Below are 22,198 nucleotides of genomic sequence, written 5' to 3'. Positions count from 1 at the left end.
TTAAGGTCAGGGAGGCGGTTCTATCAGTGATTGACAGTCTTCCCTCTATGACTGAGTATACAGAGAGAGCTGTCAGTCACTGATAGGACCGTCTCCTGAACTTTAAAGCTCAGAAAGAGGAGGAATTTAAATGAATAATTAAGTTTTACTGAATATTTTCCCACAAAACTATAGATCAACCTGCTCAGCGTCTCCTGCTCTATAACAAGGTTCTGGCAAATTGCACTGGATTTTCATGGTGGCAGGTTCACTTTAAGCTCACAAAACAGTCAATCTCTCGTATGGCTACCACACTAATGATTTCCATGATTCAGTAATAAGGTAACAGAGATATTCTTAGAATTCCTCACCTCTCCGGTCAGGATATAGATGATCTCAAGGGTAAGGTTTATTATAATTCTCTCAGTCATACAATTTATGTCCTCATCCATCCTCGGTAAATGGTGTGATTTACACAGGACCCTCAAGTCTGATGCCAGTGCCAGGTGACCAGAAGGTACCCTCTAGAAATAAGGGTAAAATGTTTTTGTTTGTTTTTTCAAAACAATTTATTCCTTTTATCACACTGAAAATTTTACATCAATGCTCACAGATATACGATACATACAATCCACAAGTATTGGTTGCAAATTTACAGCAATTATGTTGTTACCGACAATATCCCAATAAGGAGCATTAGATCCAATGAATGAATAATAAAACCAAATTCAACACCCCTTTCCCCCCACCCAACCCCTACTGTCTGGATGCAACTCCACCTTAATATACTTCTTTGATAATGGTTTTTATAAGGAGAAATATTGTAATTCGTAATTCAATATAAAAGGGAGTGAGCGGTTAGTTACCGCTTTATGGTCAGGGGGCTGCAAATTGAGGCTATTAGTTGACCATGTGAATGGTGGTCACAAAAATCTGTGGACAGACATAACTTCAATCTGTACCTAAACAGTTATTTTATGTAGTAAAAACAAACACAAGCAGGGGCACTGAAGTCAACTCCACATCCTTTCCTAGCGATTGTGATACAGAGAGGGCAGAATTTAATGGTGTGCCAGCCCCTGGGTATTTTAATACAGGATCACCTGCTATCCAAATAACCACAAATGTTCTCAGTGTCTGATATTGCAACAGAGAAAATCCAAAAGGGAACCAGGCACAGCACACCCACTGGACTGTGCTAAAACAACCACTCACAGAACGTCAGCATCCGCCTATCCCATGGAACAATAACCAGAGTCTGTAATAAGACCGAGATGAGAATTGCTGATCCCCTAGAACAGGCATGCTCAACCTGCGGCCCTCCAGCTGTGGCAAAACTATCACTCCCAGAATGCCAGAACAGCCTACAGATATCAGTCTACTGCAGGGCATTGTGGGAGTTGTCGTTTTACAACAGCTGGAGGGCCGCAGGTTGAGCATAGCTGCCCTAGAATGTCCGTAAGGTTCCCGGAAAGAGGAGAGACCTCCTGGATACTCAGAAAAGTTTCCCCAATAACAGAATGGGGGCTTCATTCTCCCAGAAAGCACTTAAACCTTAATTGAAAGCGCAGAAAGTACAGCAGCACTTGTCAGAGCGATCTGCAGTCTTGGCTTTCCCAGTATGCAGATTCCATATACTTTCTATGGATCCCTATATGGCATACACCAGAAAAGCAGAGCTGATGGAAGACGCAAGCGAATAGCGCTGCTGCACCTTCCATGCTTTCACGATTGTACACAGTAGATATTACAGACAGCTACTCCTGTATTATAACACCAGATACAGGACACCACAGTCTACTCCTCCTGTATTATAACACCAGATACAGGACACCACAGTCTAACCCTCCTGTATTATAACACCAGATACAGGACACCACAGTCTACTCCTCCTGTATTATAGTAACCAGGCACTAGATACCATAGTCTGCTATCCCTGTATTATAACACCCAGATACAGGACACCACAGTCTACTCCTCCTGTATTATAGTAACCAGATACTAGATACCATAGTCTGCTATCCCTGTATTATAACACCAGATACAGGACACCACAGTCTACTCCTCCTGTATTATAGTAACCAGATACTATATACCATAGTCTGCTATCCCTGTATTATAACACCAGATACAGGACACCACAGTCTAACCCTCCTGTATTATAACACCAGATACAGGACACCACAGTCTACTCCTCCTGTATTATAGTAACCAGGCACTAGATACCATAGTCTGCTATCCCTGTATTATAACACCCAGATACAGGACACCACAGTCTACTCCTCCTGTATTATAGTAACCAGGCACTAGATACCATAGTCTGCTATCCCTGTATTATAACACCAGATACAGGACACCACAGTCTACTCCTCCTGTATTATAGTAACCAGATACTATATACCATAGTCTGCTATCCCTGTATTATAACACCAGATACAGGACACCACAGTCTACTCCTCCTGTATTATAGTAACCAGGCACTAGATACCATAGTCTGCTATCCCTGTATTATAACACCAGATACAGGACACCACAGTCTACTCCTCCTGTATTATAGTAACCAGGCACTAGATACCATAGTCTGCTATCCCTGTATTATAACACCCAGATACAGGACACCACAGTCTACTCCTCCTGTATTATAGTAACCAGACACTAGATACCATAGTCTGCTATCCTTGTATTATAACACCAGATACAGGACACCACAGTCTACTCCTCCTGTATTATAGTAACCAGATACCATAGTCTGCTAGCCCTGTATTATAACACCAGATACAGGATACCACAGTCTACTCCTCCTGTATTATAGTAACCAGATACTAGATACCATAGTCTGCTATCCCTGTATTATAACACCAGATACAGGACACCACAGTCTACTCCTCCTGTATTATAGTAACCAGGCACTAGATACCATAGTCTGCTATCCCTGTATTATAACACCAGATACAGGACACCACAGTCTACTCCTCCTGTATTATAGTAACCAGATACTAGATACCATAGTCTGCTATCCCTGTATTATAACACCCAGATACAGGACACCACAGTCTACTCCTCCTGTATTATAGTAACCAGATACTATATACCATAGTCTGCTATCCCTGTATTATAACACCGGATACAAGACACCACAGTCTACTCCTCCTGTATTATAGTAACCAGGCACTAGATACCATAATCTGCTATCCTTGTATTATAACACCCAGATACAGGACACCACAGTCTACTCCTCCTGTATTATAGTAACCAGATACTAGATACCATAGTCTGCTATCCCTGTATTATAACACCAGATACAGGATACCACAGTCTACTCCTCCTGTATTATAGTAACCAGATACTAGATACCATAGTCTGCTATCCCTGTATTATAACACCCAGATACAGGACACCACAGTCTACTCCTCCTGTATTATAGTAACCAGGCACTAGATACCATAGTCTGCTATCCCTGTATTATAACACCAGATACAGGACACCACAGTCTACTCCTCCTGTATTATAGTAACCAGATACTAGATACCATAGTCTGCTATCCCTGTATTATAACACCCAGATACAGGACACCACAGTCTACTCCTCCTGTATTATAGTAACCAGATACCACAGTCTGCTATCCCTGTATTATAACACCAGATACAGGACACCACAGTCTACTCCTCCTGTATTATAGTAACCAGATACTAGATACCATAGTCTGCTATCCCTGTATTATAACACCCAGATACAGGATACCACAGTCTACTCCTCCTGTATTATAGTAACCAGACACTAGATACCATAGTCTGCTATCCCTGTATTATAACACCCAGATACAGGACACCACAGTCTACTCCTCCTGTATTATAGTAACCAGATACCATAGTCTGCTATCCCTGTATTATAACACCCAGATACAGGACACCACAGTCTACTCCTCCTGTATTATAGTAACCAGATACCATAGTCTGCTATCCCTGTATTATAACACCCAGATACAGGACACCACAGTCTACTCCTCCTGTATTATAGTAACCAGATACCATAGTCTGCTATCCCTGTATTATAACACCCAGATACAGGATACCACAGTCTACTCCTCCTGTATTATAGTAACCAGATACCATAGTCTGCTAGCCCTGTATTATAACACCCAGATACAGGACACCACAGTCTACTCCTCCTGTATTATAGTAACCAGATACTAGATACCATAGTCTGCTATCCTTGTATTATAACACCAGATACAGGACACCACAGTCTACTCCTCCTGTATTATAGTAACCAGGCACCAGATACCATAGTCTGCTATCCCTGTATTATAACACCAGATACAGGACACCACAGTCTACTCCTCCTGTATTATAGTAACCAGGCACTAGATACCATAATCTGCTATCCTTGTATTATAACACCCAGATACAGGACACCACAGTCTACTCCTCCTGTATTATAGTAACCAGACACTAGATACCATAGTCTGCTATCCCTGTATTATAACACCCAGATACAGGACACCACAGTCTACTCCTCCTGTATTATAGTAACCAGATACCATAGTCTGCTATCCCTGTATTATAACACCAGATACAGGACACCACAGTCTACTCCTCCTGTATTATAGTAACCAGATACTAGATACCATAGTCTGCTATCCCTGTATTATAACACCAGATACAGGACACCACAGTCTACTCCTCCTGTATTATAGTAACCAGATACCATAGTCTGCTAGCCCTGTATTATAACACCCAGATACAGGACACCACAGTCTACTCCTCCTGTATTATAGTAACCAGATACTAGATACCAAAGTCTGCTATCCTTGTATTATAACACCAGATACAGGACACCACAGTCTACTCCTCCTGTATTATAGTAACCAGGCACTACATACCATAGTCTGCTATCCCTGTATTATAACATCAGATACAGGACACCACAGTCTACTCCTCCTGTATTATAGTAACCAGGCACTAGATACAATAGTCTGCTATCCCTGTATTATAACACCCAGATACAGGATACCACAGTCTACTCCTCCTGTATTATAGTAACCAGATACCATAGTCTGCTATCCCTGTATTATAACACCAGATACAGGACACCACAGTCTACTCCTCCTGTATTATAGTAACCAGATACTAGATACCATAGTCTGCTATCCCTGTATTATAACACCCAGATACAGGATACCACAGTCTGCTCCTCCTGTATTATAGTAACCAGACACTAGATACCATAGTCTGCTATCCCTGTATTATAACACCCAGATACAGGACACCACAGTCTACTCCTCCTGTATTATAGTAACCAGATACCATAGTCTGCTATCCCTGTATTATAACACCCAGATACAGGATACCACAGTCTACTCCTCCTGTATTATAGTAACCAGATACCATAGTCTGCTAGCCCTGTATTATAACACCCAGATACAGGACACCACAGTCTACTCCTCCTGTATTATAGTAACCAGATACTAGATACCATAGTCTGCTATCCTTGTATTATAACACCAGATACAGGACACCACAGTCTACTCCTCCTGTATTATAGTAACCAGGCACCAGATACCATAGTCTGCTATCCCTGTATTATAACACCCAGATACAGGACACCACAGTCTACTCCTCCTGTATTATAGTAACCAGATACCATAGTCTGCTATCCCTGTATTATAACACCAGATACAGGACACCACAGTCTACTCCTCCTGTATTATAGTAACCAGATACTAGATACCATAGTCTGCTATCCCTGTATTATAACACCAGATACAGGACACCACAGTCTACTCCTCCTGTATTATAGTAACCAGATACCATAGTCTGCTAGCCCTGTATTATAACACACAGATACAGGACACCACAGTCTACTCCTCCTGTATTATAGTAACCAGATACTAGATACCATAGTCTGCTATCCTTGTATTATAACACCAGATACAGGACACCACAGTCTACTCCTCCTGTATTATAGTAACCAGGCACTACATACCATAGTCTGCTATCCCTGTATTATAACATCAGATACAGGACTCCACAGTCTACTCCTCCTGTATTATAGTAACCAGATACTAGATACCATAGTCTGCTATCCCTATATTATAACACCCAGATACAGGATACCACAGTCTACTCCTCCTGTATTATAGTAACCAGATACTAGATACCATAGTCTGCTAGCCCTGTATTATAACACCAGATACAGGACACCACAGTCTGCTCCTCCTGTATTATAGTAACCAGATACTAGATACCATAGTCTGCTATCCCTGTATTATAACACCAGATACAGGACACCACAGTCTACTCCTCCTGTATTATAGTAACCAGGCACTACATACCATAGTCTGCTATCCCTGTATTATAACACCAGATACAGGACACCACAGTCTACTCCTCCTGTATTATAGTAACCAGATACTAGATACCATAGTCTGCTATCCCTGTATTATAACACCCAGATACAGGACACCACAGTCTACTCCTCCTGTATTATAGTAACCAGGCACTAGATACCATAGTCTGCTATCCCTGTATTATAACACCCAGATACAGGACACCACAGTCTGCTCCTCCTGTATTATAGTAACCAGGCACTAGATACCATAGTCTGCTATCCCTGTATTATAACACCCAGATAGAGGACACCACAGTCTACTCCTCCTGTATTATAGTAACCAGACACTAGATACCATAGTCTGCTATCCCTGTATTATAACACCAGATACAGGACACCACAGTCTGCTCCTCCTGTATTATAGTAACCAGACACTAGATACCATAGTCTGATATCCCTGTATTATAACACCCAGATACAGGATACCACAGTCGTCTACTCCTGTATTATAGTAACCAGACACTAGATACCATAGTCTGCTATCCCTGTATTATACCACCAGATACAGGACACCACAGTCTGCTCCTCCTGTATTATAGTAACCAGGCACTAGATACCATAGTCTGCTATCCCTGTATTATACCACCAGATACAGGACACCACAGTCTACTCCTCCTGTATTATAGTAACCAGATACCATAGTCTGCTAGCCCTGTATTATAACACCCAGATACAGGATACCACAGTCTACTCCTCCGGTATTATAGTAACCAGATACCATAGTCTGCTAGCCCTGTATTATAACACCCAGATACAGGATACCACAGTCTACTCCTCCTGTATTATAGTAACCAGGCACTAGATACCATAGTCTGCTATCTCTGTATTATAACACCAGATACAGGACACCAAAGTCTGCTCCTCCTGTATTATAGTAACCAGGCACTAGATACCATAGTCTGCTATCCCTGTATTATAACACAAGATACAGGACACCACAGTCTACTCCTCCTGTATTATAGTAACCAGATACTAGATACCATAGTCTGCTATCCCTGTATTATAACACCAGATACAAGACACCACAGTCTACTCCTCCTGTATTATAGTAACCAGACACTAGATACCATAGTCTGCTATCCCTGTATTATAACACCAGATACAGGACACCAAAGTCTGCTCCTCCTGTATTATAGTAACCAGGCACTAGATACCATAGTCTGCTATCCCTGTATTATAACACAAGATACAGGACACCACAGTCTACACCTCCTGTATTATAGTAACCAGATACTAGATACCATAGTCTGCTATCCCTGTATTATAACACCAGATACAAGACACCACAGTCTACTCCTCCTGTATTATAGTAACCAGACACTAGATACCATAGTCTGCTATCCCTGTATTATAACACCAGATACAGGACACCAAAGTCTGCTCCTCCTGTATTATAGTAACCAGGCACTAGATACCATAGTCTGCTATCCCTGTATTATAACACCAGATACAGGACACCACAGTCTGCTCCTCCTGTATTATAGTAACCAGGCACTAGATAGCAAAGTCTGCTATCCCTGTATTATAACACCAAGATACAGGACACCACAGTCTACTCCTCCTGTATTATAGTAACCAGACACTAGATACCATAGTCTGCTAGCCCTGTATTATAACACCCAGATACAGGATACCACAGTCTACTCCTCCTGTATTATAGTAACCAGATACTAGATACCATAGTCTGCTATCCCTGTATTATAACACCAGATACAGGACACCACAGTCTGCTCCTCCTGTATTATAGTAACCAGGCACTAGATACCATAGTCTGCTATCCCTGTATTATAACACCAGATACAGGACACCACAGTCTACTCCTCCTGTATTATAGTAACCAGACACTAGATACCATAGTCTGCTATCCCTGTATTATAACACCCAGATAGAGGACACCACAGTCTGCTCCTCCTGTATTATAGTAACCAGATACTAGATACCATAGTCTGCTATCCCTGTATTATAACACCCAGATACAGGATACCACAGTCTGCTCCTCCTGTATTATAGTAACCAGGCACTAGATACCATAGTCTGCTATCCCTGTATTATAACACAAGATACAGGACACCACAGTCTACACCTCCTGTATTATAGTAACCAGATACTAGATACCATAGTCTGCTATCCCTGTATTATAACACCAGATACAAGACACCACAGTCTACTCCTCCTGTATTATAGTAACCAGGCACTAGATACCATAGTCTGCTATCCCTGTATTATAACACCCAGATAGAGGACACCACAGTCTGCTCCTCCTGTATTATAGTAACCAGATACTAGATACCATAGTCTGCTATCCCTGTATTATAACACCCAGATACAGGACACCACAGTCTAACCCTCCTGTATTATAGTAACCAGATACCATAGTCTGCTAGCCCTGTATTATAACACCCAGATACAGGATACCACAGTCTACTCCTCCTGTATTATAGTAACCAGGCACTAGATACAATAGTCTGCTATCCCTGTATTATAACACCAGATACAGGACACCACAGTCTAACCCTCCTGTATTATAGTAACCAGACACTAGATACCATAGTCTGCTATCCCTGTATTATAACACCCAGATACAGGATACCACAGTCTGCTCCTCCTGTATTATAGTAACCAGACACTAGATACCATAGTCTGCTATCCCTGTATTATAACACCCAGATACAGGACACCACAGTCTACTCCTCCTGTATTATAGTAACCAGATACCATAGTCTGCTATCCCTGTATTATAACACCCAGATACAGGACACCACAGTCTACTCCTCCTGTATAATAGTAACCAGATACCATAGTCTGCTATCCCTGTATTATAACACCCAGATACAGGATACCACAGTCTGCTCCTCCTGTATTATAGTAACCAGGCACTAGATACCATAGTCTGCTATCCCTGTATTATAACACCCAGATACAGGACACCACAGTCTACTCCTCCTGTATTATAGTAACCAGGCACTAGATACCATAGTCTGCTATCCCTGTATTATAACACCCAGATACAGGACACCACAGTCTACTCCTCCTGTATTATAGTAACCAGATACTAGATACCATAGTCTGCTATCCCTGTATTATAACACCAGATACAGGACACCACAGTCTACTCCTCCTGTATTATAGTAACCAGATACTAGATACCATAGTCTGCTATCCCTGTATTATAACACCAGATACAGGACACCACAGTCTACTCCTCCTGTATTATAGTAACCAGGCACTAGATACCATAGTCTGCTATCCCTGTATTATAACACCAGATACAGGACACCACAGTCTACTCCTCCTGTATTATAGTAACCAGATACCATAGTCTGCTATCCCTGTATTATAACACCAGATACAGGACACCACAGTCTACTCCTCCTGTATTATAGTAACCAGATACTAGATACCATAGTCTGCTATCCCTGTATTATAACACCAGATACAGGACACCACAGTCTACTCCTCCTGTATTATAGTAACCAGATACCATAGTCTGCTAGCCCTGTATTATAACACCCAGATACAGGACACCACAGTCTACTCCTCCTGTATTATAGTAACCAGATACTAGATACCATAGTCTGCTATCCTTGTATTATAACACCAGATACAGGACACCACAGTCTACTCCTCCTGTATTATAGTAACCAGGCACTATATACCATAGTCTGCTATCCCTGTATTATAACATCAGATACAGGACACCACAGTCTACTCCTCCTGTATTATAGTAACCAGATACTAGATACCATAGTCTGCTATCCCTGTATTATAACACCAGATACAGGACACCACAGTCTACTCCTCCTGTATTATAGTAACCAGATACCATAGTCTGCTAGCCCTGTATTATAACACCCAGATACAGGACACCACAGTCTACTCCTCCTGTATTATAGTAACCAGATACTAGATACCATAGTCTGCTATCCTTGTATTATAACACCAGATACAGGACACCACAGTCTACTCCTCCTGTATTATAGTAACCAGGCACTAGATACCATAGTCTGCTATCCCTGTATTATAACATCAGATACAGGACACCACAGTCTACTCCTCCTGTATTATAGTAACCAGATACTAGATACCATAGTCTGCTATCCCTATATTATAACACCCAGATACAGGATACCACAGTCTACTCCTCCTGTATTATAGTAACCAGATACTAGATACCATAGTCTGCTATCCCTGTATTATAACACCAGATACAGGACACCACAGTCTGCTCCTCCTGTATTATAGTAACCAGATACTAGATACCATAGTCTGCTATCCCTGTATTATAACACCAGATACAGGACACCACAGTCTACTCCTCCTGTATTATAGTAACCAGGCACTACATACCATAGTCTGCTATCCCTGTATTATAACACCAGATACAGGACACCACAGTCTACTCCTCCTGTATTATAGTAACCAGATACTAGATACCATAGTCTGCTATCCCTGTATTATAACACCCAGATACAGGACACCACAGTCTACTCCTCCTGTATTATAGTAACCAGATACTAGATACCATAGTCTGCTATCCCTGTATTATAACACCAGATACAGGACACCACAGTCTACTCCTCCTGTATTATAGTAACCAGGCACTAGATACCATAGTCTGCTATCCCTATATTATAACACCCAGATACAGGACACCACAGTCTGCTCCTCCTGTATTATAGTAACCAGGCACTAGATACCATAGTCTGCTATCCCTGTATTATAACACCCAGATAGAGGACACCACAGTCTACTCCTCCTGTATTATAGTAACCAGACACTAGATACCATAGTCTGCTATCCCTGTATTATAACACCCAGATACAGGATACCACAGTCGTCTACTCCTGTATTATAGTAACCAGACACTAGATACCATAGTCTGCTATCCCTGTATTATAACACCCAGATACAGGATACCACAGTCGTCTACTCCTGTATTATAGTAACCAGGCACTAGATACCATAGTCTGCTATCTCTGTATTATAACACCAGATACAAGACACCACAGTCTACTCCTCCTGTATTATAGTAACCAGATACCATAGTCTGCTATCCCTGTATTATAACACCCAGATACAGGATACCACAGTCTACTCCTCCTGTATTATAGTAACCAGGCACTAGATACCATAGTCTGCTATCCCTGTATTATAACACCAGATACAGGACATCACAGTCTGCTCCTCCTGTATTATAGTAACCAGACACTAGATACCATAGTCTGCTATCCCTGTATTATAACACCAGATACAGGACACCACAGTCTACTCCTCCTGTATTATAGTAACCAGCACTACATACCATAGTCTGCTACTCCTGTATTATAACACCAGATACAGGACACCACAGTCTGCTCCTCCTGTATTATAGTAACCAGGCACTAGATACCATAGTCTGCTATCCCTGTATTATAACACCCAAATACAGGACACCACAGTCTGCTCCTCCTGTATTATAGTAACCAGGCACTAGATACCATAGTCTGCTATCCCTGTATTATAACACCAGATACAGGACACCACAGTCTACTCCTCCTGTATTATAGTAACCAGATACCATAGTCTGCTATCCCTGTATTATAACACCCAGATACAGGATACCACAGTCTACTCCTCCTGTATTATAGTAACCAGGCACTAGATACCATAGTCTGCTATCTCTGTATTATAACACCCAGATACAGGACACCACAGTCTACTCCTCCTGTATTATAACACCAGATACAAGACACCACAGTCTACTCCTCCTGTATTATAACACCAGATACAGGACACCACAGTCTACTCCTCCTGTATTATAGTAACCAGACACTAGATACCATAGTCTGCTATCCCTGTATTATAACACCAGATACAGGACACCACAGTCTACTCCTCCTGTATTATAGTAACCAGACACTAGATACCATAGTCTGCTATCCCTGTATTATAACACCAGATACAGGACACCACAGTCTACTCCTCCTGTATTATAGTAACCAGACACTAGATACCATAGTCTGCTATCCCTGTATTATAACACCCAAATACAGGACACCACAGTCTGCTCCTCCTGTATTATAGTAACCAGGCACTAGATACCATAGTCTGCTATCCCTGTATTATAACACCCAGATAGAGGACACCACAGTCTACTCCTCCTGTATTATAGTAACCAGGCACTAGATACCATAGTCTGCTATCCCTGTATTATAACACCAGATACAGGACACCACAGTCTACTCCTCCTGTATTATAGTAACCAGATACCATAGTCTGCTAGCCCTGTATTATAACACCCAGATACAGGATACCACAGTCTACTCCTCCTGTATTATAGTAACCAGATACTAGATACCATAGTCTGCTATCCCTGTATTATAACACCCAGATACAGGACACCACAGTCTACTCCTCCTGTATTATAACACCAGATACAGGACACCACAGTCTGCTCCTCCTGTATTATAGTAACCAGGCACTAGATACCATAGTCTGCTATCCCTGTATTATAACACCCAGATACAGGACACCACAGTCTACTCCTCCTGTATTATAGTAACCAGATACCATAGTCTGCTAGCCCTGTATTATAACACCCAGATACAGGATACCACAGTCTACTCCTCCTGTATTATAGTAACCAGGCACTAGATACTATAGTCTGCTATCCCTGTATTATAACACCAGGTACAGGACACCACAGTCTACTCCTCCTGTATTATAGTAACCAGGCACTAGATACCATAGTCTGCTAGCCCTGTATTATAACACCCAGATACAGGATACCACAGTCTACTCCTCCTGTATTATAGTAACCAGGCACTAGATACCATAGTCTGCTATCCCTGTATTATAACACCAGATACAGGACACCACAGTCTACTCCTCCTGTATTATAGTAACCAGATACTAGATACCATAGTCTGCTATCCCTGTATTATAACACCAGATACAGGACACCACAGTCTACTCCTCCTGTATTATAGTAACCAGGCACTAGATACCATAGTCTGCTATCCCTGTATTATAACACCAGATACAGGACACCACAGTCTACTCCTCCTGTATTATAGTAACCAGGCACTAGATACCATAGTCTGCTATCCGTGTATTATAACACCAGATACAGGACACCACAGTCTACTTCTCCGGGATTATTGTAACCAGATACTATATACCATAGTCTGCTATCCCTGTATTATAACACCGGATACAAGACACCACAGTCTACTCCTCCTGTATTATAGTAACCAGATACTAGATACCATAGTCTGCTATCCCTGTATTATAACACCAGATACAGGACACCACAGTCTACTCCTCCTGTATTATTGTAACCAGACACTAGATACCATAGTCTGCTATCCTTGTATTATAACACCCAGATACAGGACACCACAGTCTACTCCTCCTGTATTATAGTAACCAGGCACTAGATACCATAGTCTGCTATCCCTGTATTATAACACCCAGATACAGGACACCACAGTCTACTCCTCCTGTATTATAGTAACCAGGCACTAGATACCATAGTCTGCTATCCCTGTATTATAACACCAGATACAGGACACCACAGTCTACTCCTCCTGTATTATTGTAACCAGATACTAGATACCATAGTCTGCTATCCTTGTATTATAACACCCAGATACAGGACACCACAGTCTACTCCTCCTGTATTATAGTAACCAGGCACTACATACCATAGTCTGCTATCCCTGTATTATAACACCAGATACAAGACACCACAGTCTACTCCTCCTGTATTATAACACCAGATACAAGACACCACAGTCTACTCCTCCTGTATTATAGTAACCAGACACTAGATACTAGGGCTGCACGATAAATCGAAAAAGTAATCGAATCGCGATAATCGGCAAATGCGATATGGCGATTTGGCCGACCGGAAAATGCAGCGATTATTTAAGGGGCCCTGGGCACATAACTGCCTTTTGCGTGTAAAGTGTTTTACTAGTGTGTGTGTGTGAAACAATCTCTCTCCTAACAGGTCTGGCCTCTGTACTCACTCTGAATGCAATGCTCTGCAGCGAGCGGCAGCGAGGTGGCGGCCGGCGCGTGACTGACGTCACTTAGTAACGCTCCTCCCACTTCAGGAAGCAGGAGCGTTACTAAGTGACGTCAGGCGCCGGCCGGCCAGCTCGTGTAAAGTGTTTTACTAGTGTGTGTGTGTGTGTGTGTGTGTGTGTGTGTGTGTGTGTGTGTGTGTGTGTGTGTGTGTGGGGGTGAAACAATCTCTCTCCTAACAGGTCCGGCCTCTGTACTCACTCTGAATGCAATGCTCTGCAGTAAGCGGAAGCGAGGTGGCCAGCAGGCACGTGACTGATGTCACTTAGTAACGCTCCTCCCACTTCAGGAAGCAGGAGCGTTACTAAGTGACGTCAGTCAAGCGCCGGCCGGCCACCTCGCTGCCGCTCACTGCAGTGCATTGCATTCATAGTGAGTACAGAGGCCGGACCTGTTAGGAGAGAGATTGTGTCAACCACACATACACTGGTGAAACAATTTACACGCAAAGGGCAGTTAAGTGCCAAGTTTAGGACACATGAGGGGGACCAGCATAAGATGCTATATGTCCTCCACAGATCCCCCACAACACAGCGTCCTCCACAGATCCCCCACAACACAGCGTCCTCCACAGATCCCCCACAACACAGCGTCCTCCACAGATCCCCCACAACACAGCGTCCTCCACAGATCCCCCACAACACAGCGTCCTCCACAGATCCCCCACAACACAGCGTCCTCCACAGATCCCCCACAACACAGCGTCCTCCACAGATCCCCCACAACACAGCGTCCTCCACAGATCCCCCACAACACAGCGTCCTCCACAGATCCCCCACAACACAGCGTCCTCCACAGATCCCCCACAACACAGCGTCCTCCACAGATCCCCCACAACACAGCGTCCTCCACAGATCCCCCACAACACAGCGTCCTCCACAGATCCCCCATAACTATGTCATACCCAGCCGCGTCAGCGGCTCATATGGGAAAATCCAAGCAAATAGACCTCTAGCACAATTCCTTTAAAATATCGCATCGCATATCGTTATCGCAATTTTTAGGGCCCTAATCGCAATCGCACAAAATTCCCATATCGTGCAGCCCTACTAGATACCATAGTCTGCTATCCCTGTATTATAACACCCAGATACAGGAGGAGTAGACTGTGGTGTCCTGTATTATTGTAACCAGATACTAGATACCATAGTCTGCTACTCCTGTATTATAACACCAGATACAGGACACCACAGTCTACTCCTCCTGTATTATAGTAACCAGATACTAGATACCATAGTCTGCTATCCCTGTATTATAACACCAGATACAAGACACCACAGTCTACTCCTCCTGTATTATAGTAACCAGGCACTAGATACCATAGTCTGCTATCCTTGTATTATAACACCAGATACATGACACCACAGTCTACTCCTCCTGTATTATAGCAATCAGATATTAGATACCATAGTCTGCTATCCCTGTATTATAACACCCAGATACAGGACACCACAGTCTACTCCTCCTGTATTATTGTAACCAGATACTAGATACCATAGTCTGCTATCCCTGTATTATAACACCAGATACAGGACACCACAGTCTACTCCTCCTGTATTATAGTAACCAGATACCATAGTCTGCTATCCCTGTATTATAACACCATATACAGGACACCAGAGTCTACTCCTCCTGTATTATAACACCCAGATACAGGACACCACAGTCTGCTCCTCCTGTATTATAGTAACCAGATACTAGATACCATAGTCTGCTATCCCTGTATTATAACACCAGATACAGGATACCACAGTCTACTCCTCCTGTATTATAGTAACCAGACACTAGATACCATAGTCTGCTATCCCTGTATTATAACATCAGATACAGGACACCACAGTCTGCTCCTCCTGTATTATAGTAACCAGGCACTAGATACCATAGTCTGCTATCCCTGTATTATAACACCAGATACAGGACACCACAGTCTACTCCTCCTGTATTATAGTAACCAGGCACTAGATACCATAGTCTGCTATCCTTGTATTATAACACCAGATACAGGACACCACAGTCTACTCCTCCTGTATTATAGTAACCAGACACTAGATACCATAGTCTGCTATCCTTGTATTATAACACCAGATACAGGACACCACAGTCTACTCCTCCTGTATTATAGTAACCAGGCACTAGATACCATAGTCTGCTATCCCTGTATTATAACACCAGATACAGGACACCACAGTCTACTCCTCCTGTATTATAGTAACCAGACACTAGATACCATAGTCTGCTATCCTTGTATTATAACACCAGATACAGGACACCACAGTCTACTCCTCCTGTATTATAGTAACCAGATACTAGATACCATAGTCTGCTATCCTTGTATTATAACACCAGATACAGGACACCACAGTCTACTCCTCCTGTATTATAGTAACCAGATACTAGATACCATAGTCTGCTATCCCTGTATTATAACACCAGATACAGGACACCACAGTCTACTCCTCCTGTATTATAGTAACCAGGCACTAGATACCATAGTCTGCTATCCCTGTATTATAACACCCAGATACAGGACACCACAGTCTACTCCTCCTGTATTATAGTAACCAGGCACTAGATACCATAGTCTGCTATCCCTGTATTATAACACCCAGATACAGGACACCACAGTCTACTCCTCCTGTATTATAGAAACCAGGCACTAGATACCATAGTCTGCTATCCCTGTATTATAACACCCAGATACAGGACACCACAGTCTACTCCTCCTGTATTATAGTAACCAGATACTAGATACCATAGTCTGCTATCCCTGTATTATAACACCAGATACAGGACACCACAGTCTACTCCTCCTGTATTATAGTAACCAGATACTAGATACCATAGTCTGCTATCCTTGTATTATAACATCAGATACAGGACACCACAGTCTACTCCTCCTGTATTATAGTAACCAGATACCATAGTCTGCTAGCCCTGTATTATAACACCAGATACAGGACACCACAGTCTACTCCTCCTGTATTATAGTAACCAGGCACTAGATACCATAGTCTGCTATCCCTGTATTATAACATCAGATACAGGACACCACAGTCTGCTCCTCCTGTATTATAGTAACCAGGCACTAGATACCATAGTCTGCTATCCCTGTATTATAACACCAGATACAGGACACCACAGTCTACTCCTCCTGTATTATAGTAACCAGGCACTAGACGTCATAGTTTTCTATTCCTGTATAACAATAACCAGATAAAGTACACCAGTGTCTACTCCTCTTGTATTGTAACAAACTACTGACATACAATAGGGTTGTATAAGCATTCAGGTACCCACTGCCAGTCTGGTCAATCTCTCTTCTCTGTTTAAACTTCTCTCCCGGAAGCTCTTTGGCACCATTTCCTGTCTCAGCTTTCCAAGCCCCTTTTGAATTTGCCTGAACTACAATTCCCAACCTGCTTTGCTTCTTCCTGTAGAGGTAGTCCTACCTCTTGAGGTCACAAAGAAAATGACAACATTTTGTGGTATGTGCTGACATCTTGTGGCCACAGTGATTATTGCAGGCATGCTATTCCATTGTCGGGCTCATATGACCGGAGTGTAAACACAGACTACAGATACACCATAGACAAAACTATTGGATCACATCTGTTGATCATGGAATTTTACTTTCAATGGTTTCTTATTCTGCCTATAGTTGGTTTCTTAGAACTGCTTCACACTGGCAAACAGCCTGCTCGACCCGTAACTACCATGTGCAGCTGTGTGTTGCTGAAACTCCCTCCGGCCCCATTCATGGTGTATTGCCGTGTTGCAGCCGGATCTCCACTGGTCCCATTATAGTAATTGGGGCTGGGCAGACTTCAGGCAGCGTACGGCTACACGCGGTAGTTACGGATCAGGCAGGCTGTTCACCTGTCTGAACAGGCAGCCAGAATTATTGATACCAGTGTGAAACAGGCCTTATTCACATAATTTGTACTTTTAGTTTTTTGTTGAAGTGATTGTTTTACTTCAGCAAACGGCATTTATCATGTAGACAAAGCAAGCAACTTACTAATGTATTGTGATTCTCCATATTGCCTGCTTTACTGTCTTTATTCATTCTTCCATCACATTATACACTGCTCATATCCAGGGGTTATGACCACACTGTAATCCAGCAGTGGTGGCCGTGCTTGTACACTATAGGAAAAAGCAGTAGCCTATGTGCTCTCCAGTAGTCCTAGCCACCAGGAGTCAGCGCTTTTTCCTATAGTGTGCAAGCACAACCACCACTGATAGATTGCAGGGTGGTCATAACCCCTGGATACCAGCAGAGTATAATGTGATGGAAAAATGAATCAAGCCAGCCAAGAAGGCAATATGGATAATAACAATACATTAGTAAGTTCTTTGTATTACCTTTGATTAATGCCATCTGCTGAAGTGAGACAACCCCTTTAACCACCTCCGGACCGCCTAACGCAGATGTGCGGTCCGGAGGTGGCGGCCCTGCGCAGAGTCACGCATATACGTGTCATCTCGCGAGGGCCGGGATTTCCTGTGAACGCGCGCACACAGGCGCGCGCGCTCACAGGAACGGAAGGTAAGCGAGTGGATCTCCAGCCTGCCAGCGGCGATCGCTCGCTGGCAGGCTGGAGATCCGAATTTTTTAACCCCTAACAGGTATATTAGACGCTGTTTTCATAACAGCGTCTAATATACCTCCTACCTGGTCCTCTGGTGGTCCCTTTTGTTAGGATCGACCACCAGAGGACTCAGGTAGGTCAGTACAGTCGCACCAAACACCACACTACACTACACCCCCCCCCCCCCGTCACTTATTAACCCCTTATAAACCCCTGATCACCCATGATCACCCCATATAAACTCCCTGATCACCCCCCTGTCATTGATCACCGCCCTGTCATTGATCACCCCCCTGTCAGGCTCCGTTCAGACGTCCGTATGATTTTTACAGATCCATGGATACATGGATCGGATCCGCAAAACACATGCGGACGTCTGAATGGAGCCTTACAGGGGGTGATCAATGACAGGCGGGTGATCACCCATATACACTCCCTGATCACCCCCCTGTCATTGATAACCCCCCTGTAAGGCTCCATTCAGACGTCCGCATGTGTTTTGTGGATCCGATCCATGTATCCGTAAAAATCATGCGGACGTCTGAATGGAGCCTTACAGGGGGGTGATCAATGACAGGCGGGTGATCACCCATATACACTCCCTGATCACCCCCTGTCATTGATCACCCCCCTGTCATTGATCACCCCCCTGTAAGGCTCCATTCAGACGTCCGCATGATTTTTACGGATCCATGGATACATGGATCGGATCCGCAAAACACATGCGGACGTCTGAATGGAGCCTTACAGGGGGTGATCAATGACAGGCGGGTGATCACCCATATACACTCCCTGATCACCCCCCTGTCATTGATCACCCCCCTGTAAGGCTCCATTCAGACGTCCGCATGTGTTTTGTGGATCCTATCCATGGATCCGTAAAAATCATGCGGATGTCTGAATGGAGCCTTACAGGGGGGGTGATCAGTGACAGGGGGGTGATCACCCTGATCACCCCCTGTCATTGATAACCCCCCTGTAAGGCTCCATTCAGACGTCCGCATGTGTTTTGTGGATCCGATCCATGTATCCATGGATCCGTAAAAAATCATGCGGATGTCTGAATGGAGCCTTACAGGGGGGGTGATCAGTGACAGGGGGGTGATCACCCTGATCACCCCCTGTCATTGATAACCCCCCTGTAAGGCTCCATTCAGACGTCCGCATGTGTTTTGTGGATCCGATCCATGTATCCATGGATCCGTAAAAAATCATGCGGATGTCTGAATGGATCCTTACAGGGGGGGTGATCAGTGACAGGGGGGTGATCACCCTGATCACTCCCTGTCATTGATAACCCCCCTGTAAGGCTCCATTCAGACGTCCGCATGTGTTTTGTGGATCCGATCCATGTATCCATGGATCCGTAAAAAATCATGCGGATGTCTGAATGGAGCCTTACAGGGGGGGTGATCATTGACAGGGGGGTGATCACACTGATCACCCCCTGTCATTGATAACCCCCCTGTAAGGCTCCATTCAGACGTCCGCATGTGTTTTGTGGATCCGATCCATGTATCCATGGATCTGTAAAAAATCATGCGGATGTCTGAATGGAGCCTTACAGGGGGGGTGATCAGTAACAGGGGGGTGATCACCCTGATCACCCTGATCACCCCCTGTCATTGATAACCCCCCTGTAAGGCTCCATTCAGATGTCCGCATGTGTTTTGTGGATCCGATCCATGTATCCATGGATCCGTAAAAATCATGCGGATGTCTGAATGGAGCCTTACAGGGGGGGTATCCGCTAACTTATGCAAAAAAAATAAAAAATTCTAGGAACTCGCCATGCCCCTCATTGAATACCTTGGGGTGTCTTCTTTCCAAAGTGGGGTCACATGTGGGGTATTTATACTGCCCTGGCTTTTTAGGGGCCCGAAAGTGTGAGAAGAAGTCTGGGATCCAAATGTCTAAAAATGCCCTCCTAAAAGGAATTTGGGCACCTTTGCGCATCTAGGCTGCAAAAAAGTGTCACACATGTGGTATCGCCGTACTCAGGAGAAGTTGGGGAATGTGTTTTGGGGTGTCATTTTACATATACCCATGCTGGGTGAGAAAAATATCTTGGTCAAATGCCAACTTTGTATAAAAAAATGGGAAAAGTTGTCTTTTGCCAAGATATTTCTCTCACCCAGCATGGGTATATGTAAAATGACCCCCCAAAACACATTGCCCAACTTCTCCTGAGTACGGCGATACCACATGTGTCATTTTACATATACCCATGCTGGGTGAGAAAAATATCTTGGTCAAATGCCAACTTTGTATAAAAAAATGGGAAAAGTTGTCTTTTGCCAAGATATTTCTCTCACCCAGCATGGGTATATGTAAAATGACACCCCAAAACACATTCCCCAACTTCTCCTGAGTACGGCGATACCACATGTGTGACACTTTTTTGCAGCCAAGGTGGGCAAAGGGGCACATATTCCAAAGTGCACCTTTCGGATTTCACCGGTCATTTTTTACAGATTTTGATTGCAAAGTACTTCTCACACATATGGGCCCCTAAATTGCCAGGGCAGTATAACTACGCCACAAGTGACCCCATTTTGGAAAGAAGACACCCCAAGGTATTCCGTGAGGGGCATGGCGAGTTCCTAGAATTTTTTATTTTTTGTCGCAAGTTAGTGGAATATGAGACTTTGTAAGGCAAAAAGAGAAAAAAAAATCATCATTTTCCGCTAACTTGTGACAAAAAATAAAAAATTCTAGGAACTCGCCATGCCCCTCACGGAATACCTTGGGGTGTCTTCTTTCCAAAATGGGGTCACTTGTGGCGTAGTTATACTGCCCTGGCAATTTAGGGGCCCAAATGTGTGAGAAGTACCTTGCAATCAAAATGTGTAAAAAAATGGCCTGCAAAATCCGAAAGGTGCACTTTGGAATATGTGCCCCTTTGCCCACCTTGGCAGCAAAAAAGTGTGACACATCTGGTATCGCCGTACTCAGGAGAAGTTGGGGAATGTGTTTTGGGGTGTCATTTTACATATACCCATGCTGGATGAGAGAAATATCTTGGCAAAAGACAACTTTTCCCATTTTTTTATACAAAGTTGGCATTTGACCAAGATATTTTTCTCACCCAGCATGGGTATATGTAAAATGACACCCCAAAACACATTCCCCAACTTCTCCTGAGTACGGCGATACCAGATGTGTCA

The 22,198-nt window shown here is 43.4% G+C and overlaps 1 protein-coding gene across 1 annotated transcript in view; it reads right to left on the bottom strand.

Annotated features, from left to right (window-relative positions):
* Positions 1-17,789, bottom strand: part of LOC122941367 (oocyte zinc finger protein XlCOF7.1-like) — a 108,606-nt gene extending 90,817 nt beyond the window's left edge. The window contains exons 1-2 of the mRNA XM_044298569.1: positions 17,737-17,789; positions 351-503 (exon numbers count right to left, since the gene is read on the bottom strand). Coding sequence (XP_044154504.1) covers positions 351-431 — 81 coding nt within the window. The 5' untranslated portion in view covers positions 432-503; positions 17,737-17,789. The remainder of the gene's footprint in view (positions 1-350; positions 504-17,736) is intronic.
* Positions 17,790-22,198: the final 4,409 nt, after the last annotated feature.

Source organism: Bufo gargarizans, chromosome 6 (assembly GCF_014858855.1).
Source record: "Bufo gargarizans isolate SCDJY-AF-19 chromosome 6, ASM1485885v1, whole genome shotgun sequence".
Classification (NCBI taxonomy): domain Eukaryota; kingdom Metazoa; phylum Chordata; class Amphibia; order Anura; family Bufonidae; genus Bufo; species Bufo gargarizans.
This window is presented reverse-complemented; position numbering and strand designations above follow the sequence as displayed.